The sequence below is a fragment of the Ambystoma mexicanum genome, chromosome 2q, assembly GCF_040938575.1.
Source record: "Ambystoma mexicanum isolate Mex_15411 chromosome 2q, UKY_AmexF1_1, whole genome shotgun sequence".
NCBI classification, from domain to species: Eukaryota; Metazoa; Chordata; class Amphibia; order Caudata; family Ambystomatidae; genus Ambystoma; species Ambystoma mexicanum.
The window spans coordinates 850,038,407-850,053,159 of NC_090924.1; the positions used below are offsets into that span (position 1 = coordinate 850,038,407).

Sequence of the window (14,753 nt, forward strand, 5' to 3'; positions counted from 1 at the left end):
GTGCTGGTGACTGAAAAAGTGACTGCAGCAAGCGATGGAAAACTCCACCAATTTCTATTGATTTGGATGCCTCTACTGGAATATGATCTTAAATATTCAGCTCTGACTCACAAACCCCGTCTGGCACAATTGTACTATACCCTGGAGTGAACAGGTAACAGCGGCTATGATGGGGAAGAGAACCACCTGGTGAATCAAGTGGGGGCGGGAGGGAAGCAGCATTCTTTGGTGGGTTGCTTTTGCGGGTGTCGTCTTTGGCAACTGACTTATATGTAATGTCTGTCCTTGTATGTTCAGAGATTGATATTGTATGCTCCAATCATTTAAGAATAACAATAAAACTGTTAAAAAGAATAGGGAAGGACTATAAAAGATAACGCTTCGGTCTTGAAAATATAACAAGGGTAAAAGTACTTGCGTGTAAAGGAGTTTGTGTTGTAACTATCTCTGAAATGGAATAAGCTATAAAGTGTTACAAAAGTTATTAGTTACCTTTAAGTTGCTGGTAGTTCCTTTAGTATTATGAATAGTGTTGCACTCGTCTTAAAATAAGTGTTGGTACTGTTTTATTATGCTTAACTGAAAGAGCGTAAAAGCTTACCAATAGGGTTTAACTACCTTGAATAATAGTTCTTAAAGTACACTATTGGGGTTTTGCTTTTTCTGATCTGCTCTTTACATTTCTAAAAGAATCTTGAGTTGATATTTGTTTTTGAATTGCTGAATGCCCTTCTTGATATATGATATATTTATTTATAACACACTTAATACCCAGAGGTTTCTAAGCGCAGACCCGGGGATCGAACCTGGGGTGCTCTGTGTCGTCTTGCTTCCAAGGCAGGCATATTGTCCCTGAGCTATCCTCTTAAAAGTAGAATACGTTCCTTACTTACCTTGAATAGCTTTGCCATTCTTTAAGTGTATAGTGGGGTTATGCTTTCCCTGAACTGCTGTAGAGCACTTCTGAAATAGTCATAATGTTCCTAATTACCTTAGAATTGTGTAACACTTCTGAAAAGTATCATTGGTCAAATTGTCTATTCCTATGCTTAGAAATAGTGTAATTGTTTAAATAGCAGGTTACTGTAATCCTGGGTTGTGCTTTCTCTGCACTGCTCTAGGGCACTTCTACAATAGTTTACTGAATTCATGCGTATCCTTGAGTAGCTTTAGGCCTCTAGGTAGTACACAAGTTAAATTACTCCCTTTGAACTGTGTTCTTAAAAGTGGCATTGGTCTTGTAACTGTATTAATTACTGATAGAATAGAAGCTATAGTTTGCAAGAGCTACTTGTAACCAGTGTTAGTATAACTAAGTGACACTGAAAGTGAATAACACTGTTCTAACCAATAGGGTCTACTACCCATGGTTTACTTCGCATTATCTAAAAGCAACTACTGCAGATTTACTACCCAAGAATAGCTGAATGCCATTCTGAATGTGTTATATGTTTGACTAGCCTTGAACTTCTGATTGCTATTCTTAATAAGGTTATTCCTTGGTTTGTTTACCATAGAAAGTATCTGTGCACCCTGAGGCCTACGGGCGTGTGGCGCGGTATATGACAATTCAAATAAATAATAAAGTATTGAATTGGTTTTTATAATTTTCTTTCTATGAGATGTTATAGTACTTCCCCAAGATTTATCTTGGCCTACTTGTAGTTAAATAAATCATTCATTTTTACAATACAATGTTTCAGGGTTTCTTTGGACCATATGTATGCTACAATTTCTTTGTACCAAGCTACATACAGCCCTCTCTCCCTCCTAAAATAAGCCTGACTGCTCTGTCTGCGCTACCAAATGTTCTCAGGTGGTACAGCCTTATACTAAGAGTGGAGTTTTGTACTGCCTCAGATATGGTTTTATGAATCCATTAGTTGGACCTTAGAAAATCTGTACAAACACCTTGTAAACATGAAGATTTTATTACAATGTTTTCAATAAGTATTTCAGAAATCTCCTTTCCTCCTCAAAAGGTCCTCAAAGGATCCTGTGTAAAATGTATGCACTATACAAAATATAAAAATAATTTTAAACATTCTTGAATATCAAGGTCAAGCGACATTTACTTGTTAACCCCTTCTAACCACTCATTGGGATAGAATGGAAAAAAAGGAGGAAGCACCAATTTTCTATTTTTGCACTCCATAACAATTTAACATTCTCATTAAACACCACATACTCTATTCCAGGAACTCCACTAGAAAACACACATAACCAAAGGTATTGCAACCCCACTGGAACTCAGGAAATGCCTTTCAGACACCAATAATAAACATCTTATCACATACTGTAAGCTGACAACAAAATATGTGCTTATGGATACAGGCTTCTAAAATGTTTAAAGGTCCAGCATACTTTGTGAGCAAAATAGGATAAAGGACACTCACTTTGGTGTATCTGGGTCGAAGATGGCATCAAAGTCTTCAGCAACATCAAATGGATGCGAGAGTACAGGGGACTGCATATGGCGGTAGAACCGTGAAAAGGTCTCATCGTCATCCAGCTTCATGACCTCTTTCACCGACTTTGCTGTGACTGTCAGAAGAGTGTCTTGGACACCAACTAAAGATTGAAATAGAAACATTTAAATGGTGTCATCTTTTACTCAATATTTTAAAATGAACAATCACAGGAATCAAATCTCTATGAAATTGAAAAACAAAATTTCTGCTGCATTCGATCAAGAAACAATCCTTGGGTAGTGCTCTTGATAAAGATAGAACAATCAAATGTTTTGAAATGAGAAACCAAAATATACACTTCTCTGTAAATCATCCTCCAATAATTTGTCATCACTAGCATTCTACAAGAGCTAAAACATACATTCCATTACAATCTGGGAAATTCTGCATACTCATTCTGTCAACTGAACATAGTTGCCCCTGTTCCGGGAAGACAAAATATAAATTTAGTCATGGAAGCTTATTGTTTTGTCTTGATCACAAAATAAAAACGTGCAAGTTAGTTTTGTTTTGCAGAACTAATAATACAAATATAGGTGCGGTCATCTACTGAAGTATGACAACATGAAGCTTTATAGTAACAGTTCGTAATTGGGCTGTATGTACGGGGGACTGTATTGCATTTATTGCTTCTGTATTGACTGTGGGATACAAAATGACATCCAAGGAATCGGTCACCAGTAAGATGCTAGTTATTTAAAGAGGCGCCACCTAGTTACCGTTGTACCCTACTTTGTGATGTCTTGGGCTCTAGCTAGTTAGCACAGCCTTTGTCTGCGCCCACTGTATATTTTAGAACACTGCTGGGCCACTAGACACAGTCTTCAGCTGTGTCCACCACACGTGTATCCAGCCCACTAGCCAGGGACTTCGTCCCTAGTGAACACAGCCTTTGGCCGTGCCCACTGTATATTTTACAACACTACCAGACTCCTAGCCATTGCCTTCGGCCATTGTTAGGGATATTTATCATTATTGTGCTTCATCCCCTCTCCTAGTGAGGCCCCCAGCACTTTTTGCTCGACTTCTGGAACTTTTTCTTTTAATCCTGAATGAGTGGAGCCTTTTGACCACTCATTTATTTTTGTGGGCTCTGTCTTTTGGAACTCTATTCTTTGTAAACTACATGCACTATGGAGTCTGTCTGCTTCAGAGCTCTTAAAGGCATCTGTGTTTTTCTACTGCAGCACACAGCTCCTTATGGGCAGTGTTGCAAGGGACTCCTAGGGTCCCCCTAGAAGATTCCTTTTCTGTATCCTTAAGTAACTACAGTTCTTAAGGATAGAGATATACTTAGTGTCTCTCCCAAAACGATATAGTCAGAGATTGGCACACACCACCTTCAGTGACTTCACTGAGGATAATTAGTAACCCCTTTCTCTCTGCTTCTGTGACTTTTTAGTCACACAATCACCTAGTTATGGCTAGTGGAAGTGGATGTGTTCTACCAACTATTGTGTATTTTGTATACCACAGACTATGTCCGTAGCCTCGGTAGTGCACAATAGGGGCACCCAAGTACCAACTCAGGGTCTCCCTTTTTTCGCCATTACTAGAGTGGTTGTTCTTGGTTAGCCCTTCTACCATTTTGGGGAGAGAGTGAGTGTGAGAGAGAGAGAGACTGTCCTTTGGCTGGAACCAGTAGGTATTCCCGCCTTGGCTCCAGAGTGCCTGGGCAGGTAGAAAGTGGGGGAGGAGTCTCTCACTACCCTGTCCTTTGTCTGCCAGAGTGCCTGAATAGGTTCAGCACCCACAGGGGGTCTGTCTGTCCTGAGTGGACAACCAAATGTCAATTTCTGTAAAATGCTGAGAGAATGCAGAGGAGAGTGTGCTGGAACTATATAAATGGTAAGGCTTCTGAAGTGTAAAGCAAGTCCACCACAGGAAACAGACCTAACTGAAGAAGACTATGACCAGGGACACCTGCAGACTGAAGCAACCACTGCTGTCCTGACCCCGTTTTCTATGCGACACAGGAGCTCCGAGGAGGACGACACATTCCCTTCAGCTGGTGGGAACAACCACTCCCAAGACCAACTTTGAAACGAGCCATCTCCCAAGGTACTAGGACCTTCCAGAACTGCAGAACCCTAATACCAGGAGACCTGCTGCCCCTTTCGAGTGCATCGTTGTGGAAAAGCCAAAGACGTCCAAATCTGTGCTGAGCCCATAAAGACACTCCAGAGATCTGATCCAACTCGCCCAGACCCCATCAGCAGAGTGTGAGACTGCAGAAAACGAGGAACATTGACCGAGCAATCTGTGTCCTTTGTTGGTGCTGCTGAAAAGGCAAAAGTACTCCTGAATGAACCAAGAAGTTGCTCTAAGTCGTGCTACAGGTCCTACCTCGAGAATGCTGCAGAGAGACACTGTCCATTGTCCTGCCTTTTGTCAACAGACGAAGGAATCCGCAGGTCGGGTCCAGAGCTGCCACATTGCAGAGGAGCCAAAACACACACTTTCTTCAAACCTACCGCACTGTGGGGAAACAGGTATTGCTTACCTGATTCCAAGAAGTCGCTCCAGAGCAATGGAGTGCATGTAGAGGTGTCCAGGGCAACACCCGCTTACCTCGGACCAAAGCTGCTGCTTCTGTCCCCTTTTTGAGTTTGGTTTCAAGTCTCCTTTGTTAGTTGCTTAATTGCTGCTACAATAACTTTAGACACTAGAAGAAATCCACAGGAACTCTTAATTATTTGCCGTTTGTCAAGACTTCAAGCCCTCTCTAAACAGCTTCTAGCTGGGGTTGCATTTTTGGGCTCAAGACTTGCCAGGTAAAGACATCGTCTTTAGAACCTTGAACTAAGCTCATGTTGCACTAACTTCTTATTGTCCTCCCTTTAAGTGACATTTCTAGGTGTGTTTGCAGAGTAATTATAAGCTACTCACTGAAGTGACTAACGTACTCCTAGTCCATAGTTCCCTTTCTTCCATATTGTATGGGCGTCCCTTGCTAGAGACGGGAGATAGAATCTTTTTCACTAGAAAAGTCATCTTCCCCTTTAAATTTAGATGCCCATGGGCATGGTCCTGGGAACATGCGCTCCTCCGACTCCGCCCACCGGCGCCCCTCCTCAGTCCCCTTGGACGCGTCGACAATATTAACATTGCCTAATGACACCAGTTGTATTAGGGGGGAGGACGACGGTGGGACATTTGGAGAAAAGGGGACCATGGACTAGGAGTAAGTTAGTCACTATGGTGAGTAATTTATAATTACTCCTACGTCCCGTCTCCTTTCCTCCATACTGTATGGGCGATTACAACTGAATGTAGCTCCAGGGTGGAGAGTTGCCCCTCTAAGAAAACAAGTTCCTTAACATTGCCTGACAAAATGCCACGTCCAACCTGGCGCTGGCATCCAAGCAGTAGTGCTTGCAAAAGGCAGAGGGACTAGCCCACATAGCCACTTTCCATGGTAGGTTATCACCAACGTGTCTTTGGAAGGCTACCACCGTGGCCTTAGCTTGATGGCATTCATGTTAGCTGGCAATGATTTGTGCTGCCCCTCATACGCCTCCTTGATGGCCACAACCATCCACCTTGCTATGGCAGCCTTGGAGGCCTGACAGCCTGGTTTTGAACCCCCAACAGTGATGAAGAGGGTGTCTGATTTGTGGACGCTCTTGGTTCTGTCCAGGTAGAATATTAGGGCACCTCTGACATCCAGACAGTGCAAAACCCACCAAACGTCATCCTTAGGGTACACGAAGAATGTTGGTAACACCATCTCCTCATCTAGGTGAAAAGCGTAGACGACCTAAGGTAAAAGTGCAGGGTGTGTTTGTAGCACCACCTTGTCCTTGTGAAATGTAGTATATGGCTCTGAAGCCACCAGCGCCTGGATTTCACTGATTCGGCGTGCCGAGGTAAGGCCCACTAGCAGGGCCGTCTTAATGGTAACTAGCCTGATTTCGGCGGACTCCATAGGCTCAAATGGTTTATGCGCCAGGGCGCCCAGCACCACACGGAGGTCCCACACAGGGTGTGGTTTCTTGACAGGTGGGTACAGTCTAGTGAGGCCTGCCAAGTGCCTCTTAACCACGGGATTAGAGGATGAAAATACTTCCTCTTCCGAGTTCTTGTAAGCTCCAGTGGCCGCCAGATATGTGCAGCACTGCATCTACCTGCACCCCTGAGTGTGCGAGGTGTGCAAAGGAGGATAGAATGTTGTCAAACGTGCAAGGCAATGGATCAATTTCCTTTGATTCTGCCCAGTGACAGAACTTGGTCCACTTGCTTTTGTACTGGCTCCTGATAGCGTTGCTCCTAGCCCCCCGTATGCTGGCCAGGTTAGCATGCGACAGGTGTAGATGCTTCAGGGTCACTTGTTCAGGAAGCATGCTGCGAGGGCTAACTTCTGTGAGGAGGGGTGAATCACTGTGCCCCCCTGCTGAGAGTGTAGGTGTGCTGGGCCCAGCGGGAGGTGTACCGAAACCTGGTCCGACAGGCTGAGAAGTTCTGAGAACCAGGGTCTTGCTGGCCACCAAGGTGCTATCAGGATGATCCAAAGGTCCCGCGACTCCCTGCTCCTGCAGATGACCCTGTGCACTGGGGGAGCGGAGGAGGGGGGCCCAGGAGGGGCATGGGGAAACACGTACGTGTTCATGTTGTTCGACGGGATCTGCATAGCATCGCCTAGCGAAACCCTGCCTTACCCCAGCCAGGAGGTGAAAAATATCCTGTTGGTGATGGTAGCGAAGAGGTCCACCTGTGGATGACCCCACCTGGTCAAGATCCCCTGAAGTACCTCCTTGTTGAACTGCCATTCGAAGTCGTCCACACCCAGCCTGCTGAACCTGTCCACCTCTAGGTTGGACTCCCCGGGGAGGAGGACTGCCAACAGGTGCATTATCACCAGAGCCCACTCCCAAATGTCGATCGCCAGTCGGCAGAGGGGAGGAGACCTGGTGCCACCCTGCTTGTTGATGTAATACATGCAGGTGGAGCAGTCTGTCTGAATGAGAATCGCCCTGCTGGTGATCATAGGTAGGAAGGCTTTGAGAGCAAGCCACATAGACATCATCTTGAGCCAGTGCTGACGGGACCATACTCCATGGACACTGGCTGTCCAGGGTAGCCCCCCATCGCTATAGGGATGAGTCTCTGGTAATGGGGACCTGAGGTGTTGGTTGCCGGAAGGGTCTGCCTATTCGCAGGTTGTCTGTACCCCCACCAGACTAGATCCTGGTGGATATGCTGTGGTATGCTGACCTGTTCCACCTGAGATCCCTTCTCCTGGTTCCAGGAGGCTGAAAAGTGTAGCTGCAGCCTCCTCATTTTGAGCCTTGTATGTGGCACTGCAAGGATACATGCAGCCATGACTCCCAGCAGGTGTTGGTACCACCACGCCGAGGTCACTGCTCTGCTGAGAAAAGTCCAGTGGCCCTCTTGATAGCTGTGATTTTGTGCACTGAGGGTAAGATCCTCTCAGAGCTTGTATCCCAGATAAGGCCCAGGAAGGTCAGACTCTGCGTGAGCAATAACTGACTTTTTGAGATTGATAGAAAATCCCATGTCGTATAGTGTATCCATGAGGTCGGATGCCGTATGCTGGACCACCTCCTGAGATCTTGCGCTGACTAGCCAGTCATCTAGATATGGATACATGTGATGACCCTGTGCCCCGAGTAAGGCTGCCACTGTGTTTATTTGCCTTGTAAAGACCCTGGGGGTCGAATTGAGTCCAAAGGGTAGAACCCTGTATTGAAAGTGAAAATCCATGATCCTGAATCTCAGGAAGAACCGACTGGGTTCCCAGATCGGGAAGTGTAGGTAGGCATCCTTCAGATGCAAGGGGCACACCCAGTCTCCCACACACAATGTTTCTGCTATGAAGGATGGGGTAACCAACTTGACCTTTTAGGGGGGGATGGGAAAGGTTCAAGGTGGAAAGGTCTAACAACTCTCAGGCCAGCCTGGTTATTTTTGTGTATGGTGAAAAAGTTGTGAATAGAAGCCCAGGCCCCTCTGCGAGGCTGGGACTTCTACTGCCTCGGTCGCTACGAGCGAGTGGATTTCCCCCCAGAGTTGCTATACCAATCTGCCGGAGGGGAGGAAGGAGAAGGCAGAATGGGAAGCTGGAAGCCCATGTATACTATGGAGAGGATCCAAGGGTCTGTGAACTTTGCCCGGCAGCAGTGTAAGTGAAGGCTAAACGTGCAACCCACAGGAGACTCGTGGATCCAAATGGGCACATCACAACTTCTCCCCCGAGGCTGGGGCTGAGGAGGGGTACTGGAAAAAAACTTTTGTTCGCCGTCTTGTGCTGTTTGTGCCTGTGCTGGCTAGGGGATCTATCCGGATGTCTGGACCATCTCTCCTTGAAGCCTCTGAAGCCTCCGAAAGGACAGACCCTTGTCCGAGCACTTGGTGCGTTTGGCTGTAGGTCCTGGGTGCGGACTTCGTGAGGATAAAGATTTCATTGTCTGTGTTGAATGGAACAGGTTATCCCCCCCTCCCCTTGAAAGGCAGGTCTAGTATGCCTTCCTGGATATCTGGATTGAATCTCGTCGCCCTGAGCCAAGCCATCCTTCTCATGTCTGTGGCAATACAAATGGCCCACCCTGATGTATCAATGTGGGCCACTGTGGCCTCCATTATGTCTTGTGCCACAATTTTGGCCTCCCCCAGCCCAGCTATGAAGCGAGCCTGGCTCTGTGTGGGGATTTCAGGGAGGAAATTGGCAATTTCCTGCCACAGCTTCTAGTTGACAGACGCCAACGTGGTGTTGGCCTGGTGCCAGTGGAGAGTGGCATTCGAATACATTTTCTTCCCAAACGCCTCTAAAAGCTTCTCCTCCTTGCCCACCAGTGCAGAGGTAGAAGTCGCCAATGCGGATTGTAGCTTGGAGTATAGTGATGCCACCGCTATCACCAAGGAGTGTGGTTGGGGGTGTGTCTACAATAGGAGGGGGGGTCCCCTTCTGTTTGCCTGTACTTAGCGTTGAGATGCCTATTGGTAGGTTGGGTAGAGTGTGACATGAGCCAACCTTTCTTGCCAAGTGCTACAACAGCCTTTTGAAGTGGAATTCCAGTTCCAGTAGGAGGACGTAGCGTGAGAACTTCAGCCAGTACCCCCACCTCTGGTTGTTCCACCTGTGGCTGGGGGATTCCTTGGTACTCAGCCAGGCCCACCAGGCGCTCGAGAAAAGCTTTGGCTGACGATGGGTTGTCCAGGTCTTCCTCCTCATCTGTGTCCACTGTAGTGTCCTGCGGATCCGGGGGAGCCAGAGGAGTGCGGGTCACAGGCAGCTATGGCGTGCTGATTATCAGGGCCGGAGGCTGCTGAGGGGGCGGGGCTGCCGTGTCTGGTACAGACATGGGAGCCGTGGGCTACACTGGACCCAGGGGCGGTATTACCGTGGGTGCTTGTGGCTGTACTGGAGGGAACATGTCCCTGATTACGTCCCTGAGGATGGTACCCATCTGTGGTGATCTCATGAGGGTGAGGAACTTCTCGAAGAACTTGTCCTCACAGGCTGGAGGAGTGCCTGATGGCATAGGCATTGGGGAAGGGCCCCAAGGCTGCTGTGTCCTGGGCGTGCCCCGTCTCGCTGCATGGGGCGACGTGCCTCTGCCCTGCGAAGTGGACAAATAGGATGTTGACCAACTGACGGGAGTTGACCAATCCCACCTGGAAGCTCGTTCCCATGCCTGGTGTCCGAAGTGAAAAGGCGTAGGGTGAGCCGCAATTGTGTCTGGCCCTGCAGACATTTTGTTTTGCTCCGTGCCACGTGCCTGCATCGTGGAGCTTGCTGAGCTGGGACCGGCTTTCAGCAGTACACCGAGCGGTAGTGGGTGCGGCCTTGCCTGCACCTCAGGTCGAGGTCTGGTAGGCGGAGGACCCTCGGCTGTGGTACCAGTAGTGCTGTGTGAAGGTGCCCCCTCAGACATGGGTTCGGTGTTAGGGCGTAGCACCTAGGGTTGACACCCGGTGATAGAGCCTTGCGGCCCCTCAGCAGTAGCACCGGTAGGATTTTGTGACCTCTTGGCCTGGGGCCGGTAGCTGGAGCAGCCTCAGTGTTCCTGCTGGTCTTGGGACCTGAGAGGTCCCTCCTGCTTGGGCGCGTCCTTTGGAAGGAGTCACCTTTGCGGGGTGCGGAGGAGAACAGGGATCCTACCATGGGCCTGGTCTTCTGTTTGACAAATGCTTTAAGGTCCTCTGGAGGCGATCTTCCGAACAACTCCTGCCACCTGCCTAGTCCATCCTTGAGTGCGCGCAGAGTCAGGGTGTTGCACGCGGTACTACCATCCCAGGTGTGGTTTGGACCAAGGCACCAGGGGCAGAGCAGGCTGGACACCTGCTGAAGCCCGCCATCGTCGACATACGCCAGGGAGGAGCGTGGTGCCAGAGGACAGAGCAGGACCTAGTATTGGAAACGAAAAGACGACAAGAATACTTCTCCGGGTAAGAGTGTGTGGAATTACATGGCCGGAGGCCTAAACCAGGAGCGCTGGTGAAAGTGGTCCGTTCCTGTGGAAGAAAAAGAGGACAGAGTGGCACCGGTGGGAGCAGTCAGGGCCGCATGCTCCCAGGGCAGCACCCCCGCGAGCATCTAAATTTAAAGGGGACAATGATTTTTCTTGTGAAAAAGGTTCCGTCTGCCGTCCCTAGCTAGCGTCCCCCATACGGTATGGAGGAAAGGGGATGGGACATAGGAGTAAATACATTACCGTATAACCTGTTCAAAACCGCATGAGTGAACAATTACCGATACTACCATAACCTTGTCTTTTCCCTTTCTAACGTTGCTACAAATGTAACAGCGAACAAACCCAAAAGTGAAAGTGCCCAATGAAGTGTTTTATCTAGTATTCGTAAGTGTTTTACCGTAAATATCTGAAGTATTTAAAGTGATTCTGGTGCAAATATAATAAATGTGTATCTTTATATAACTATATGTCTAAGTGTTTCTTTGTTGTGCCTGTGAAGCAAAGATTCAGAGTACTTACCTACAGCTCGCATCTTCGTCTAAAGATAAGCCTGACTGCTCTGCCACACTACCAAGGTCATGAGTTAGTACAGACTGATGCTAAGAGTTGGGGATCAACAAACCACAGGGATAGCTTACTAAAGTCTTACTGCCAGTAGAACTTTAGGAAAGCTCCCCTAACAGCCATGTCCACTACACGTGTGTGCAGCCCACTAGCCAGGGCCTTTGGCTACTGAGCAGAGTCTTTGGTCGTGTCCACTTTATATTTTACAACACTACCAGACCACTAGTCGCTGCCTGCGGCCGTGTCCACTGTACATGTGTATCACTCCCCCTAGCCAGGGCCCTATAGGGGTGTTCCGACTCCTAAACCCTTTGGCTCCTCTGTGCAGATGGCCAGAATGCGGCGTGCTGCAGGGCTGGCCTGTTATCAAAGAGGCCTAAGGCCTGGAGGCAGTAAAGCAGAATTATGGCCAGCGCATTATGGGGAATGTCTGCATAGGAAGCCGGTGAGTTTGAGGCCAGGAAACCCGGTGTGAAATTGCCTGGAAGCGCTGTGAAGGAAACATTGTTAAATTACCATTGTATAAGAGTGGTACCTTGGGTCTGAAAGAAGGAGAACCTGTTTTTGAAAGTGTCCGTCTAAACTGTTCATTGACTAAATTAAGTAAAGTGTCACAGTGATCTTGTGCCTAGAGAAAAGAGAAAGAAGGGGTTGGAAAGGTTCCGACCCGGGAAAGGTACATTTCCATTGCGCAAACAAGAGGAAATTCTTTATTGTCCGACTTTATAAAGCACATAATGATGTTTAAACACCAAACTGAATCAAAGTAAAACAGATTTTTTTTAATGCAAGTAAACCAAAAGGAAAGTACAATTTTGAACCTGCAAAAACTGAAGTTGAAACTGAACAGTGAATTAAATGAAACCAAGTCAAATATAAGCGAATTACTAAAAAGTGCTTCTGTTGGGAATTATTTTGAACATGGAGAAAGGAACCCCAGTGCTTCTGTTGTGAACTGTTTTGAACCCTAGTCCTGAATTAGACTATATCCTTTTTATGCTACAGAGGATAATTTTGAGACTTTGTTATGGAACTGTTTCACCCTTGGTGAAGGGGGCTGAAAAGAAGCTATGAGCTGGAAGAAGCGCCAAACCTTGGGTTAAACACTGTTCTTTTTGGTTGCAGACATCCCCATTTTACGGATTTAGTTGTGAGGGCACAATTAAATCTGCATCTGCCACTGCGACTGGAGCCTGGTCCCTTCAGATTCATACGCGGCCAGACCAGCCCTAGCAGTCCCCACAGCATCCCTTGCCAGCACTTGCCCTCTGGCTCTCTTCCCTGGACTAGCCGTATCCTGGCCCAGCCTGTCCATTGCGCTCTTCCTCCCTTCCCCCTGGCACTTGCACTCTTGCCCTCCCCACCCCCAGCACTTACCCACCCCTCCCTTTGGGCACCCCATGCCTGCACTTCTCCCTCTACCCCCTCCTCTGCACTTACAACCTTGTCTTGCACAGGATTGTCACAAAGCCAACATAACCATTTTGTTCTACTTTCTTTCCCCATGTCCCCCTCCCTCCCACCAGCTTTTCTTGTGGCGCCTGGAAACACTTGTGTGTGCAGGCGCAATACAGATGTCCAATAAGTAAAAAAAAAAAAAAATGTAAAGACGTAGCTTTTGGACACAGATAGATTCTTCAGTTGAAGATTTTCCTTAATTTTCTTTGGAAGGAAAATCTCACCTTAGATTAGGGTAAATTAGGCCTTTTTCCATCCTGACATTTAAGTTAATAAGTGTTTATTTTGAGATTTCAATCTGTTTTCTGTGTCCTTCATGATGCCTTCACACAGGCCATTAGCCATGGCTAGGATTTTCACCCCCACCTCACTGTAGCTGTAAAACTATACATATTTTCCGAATAACTTTCCCTCAATAACCGCAGGTATTATGGCCATGTACTACAGATAGCAGCAGTCTGCAGTCATCAGATCGGCGCGGTTATCGAGAAACAGGTTGAGAAAAAAAGTATTCCTTGCCCTCCCAGTCACTCACCAGGTGCCCCTCTCCTGCTACCATACTCCCATATACATACGTTTCCCTTGATAGGCCGCTCCCATGCCCCCCCCGACCCCAAACCTTTGTTCCGTGTGACACACTTTCATTCCTGCTGATAACATTTATTGGTTTTTCCTCCGCCAAATGGCTTTTTTCTGCCTTTTGTGTTCGTGTAGCCACAGGTATCCCCGCAGAATTTCAGTCCTGAAAAGCCTCTCCTGTAATGCCCAATGGGAGATATACCTATCATTTTGGGAGATTACATTTTTGTTTAAAGTACTTAACGCAATAACCCCAAACACCTCTAACTCCCAGTCAAAGCTTTGTGCCCAAGTTGTTTAGTCTTTTGGAAAATTAATGGGGACTAGGCTGAAACAGTTTTTTTTGTTATCTTAATAACTATCTTTCCCTAAACGTCCATTCGGGGTTTGGGGGACCGGGTGGGCTCTGGGGCCCTTGCATTCAATTTTGACTGCACAATTTTAACCAAAACTATCATATGAGTCAAAGGTTATTAGTAGGGATGGGGGGAGAAAGAAAAACATTAATAAAAAATAAAATCGATACAGCATAGTATCGCAATATTTCTGGTGGCAATATCAATACACGGATGCCAATTATCGATATTTTATTATATAAACTGCACATGAGAAATTAACTTTGGTGGTAGAATAATACACCATCTAGTGTACTGAAAAAGTAATTGAATTTGTTTTCTGCTGAGGTCAGCACGGGTGACTGTCAGTCTGCAGGAGCCACTAGGTAATATAAAGATGGCGGCATCAGAGAAAGAAATCAGAATTGCACCGTCCGCATTCAAATCAAATGTATGGACTTTGGATTTTTTTAACAAGGAGGGGACAATGGAGATGGCTATGACATATGGGATTTGCAAGGAATATCACATGAAAATAAAATACTCTTGGTATACCAGGAACATGAGAGCTCATCTCACACGCCACCATCAAGAGATAGCATTAGGCGAGAACGGTAAAGCCAGCGCTAAATCAGCTCCACCGAAAAACCAACATTGGACACACTTAGCTTGACAATAATAACTCCAAATTCAGAGCGTGCAAAGAAAATAACTCAAGCCATCACCTACTTCATATGCAAAGACCTGCGTCAATACAATGTTGTGGAAAATTAGGGCTTTTGTTACTTGCTAAAGACAATTGAAGCGAGGTATGCGACTCGGTTGCACAGTTTTTTGACAGACACAACCGTACCCAAGCTCTACAGAGAAGTGAAGCTTAAAGTTGATAAACGTTTGAGTCCAGCAGAACG

General features: G+C 46.8%; 1 protein-coding gene across 5 annotated transcripts in view; it reads right to left on the bottom strand.

Moving 5' to 3' along the window:
- SVIL (supervillin) overlaps positions 1-14,753 on the bottom strand; it is a 950,451-nt gene that overhangs the window by 299,709 nt on the left and 635,989 nt on the right. For all 5 annotated transcript variants that reach the window (XM_069648084.1, XM_069648081.1, XM_069648082.1 and 2 more), the window contains one exon: positions 2,397-2,571. In XM_069648084.1, the coding sequence (XP_069504185.1) occupies positions 2,397-2,571 (175 nt within the window). The remainder of the gene's footprint in view (positions 1-2,396; positions 2,572-14,753) is intronic.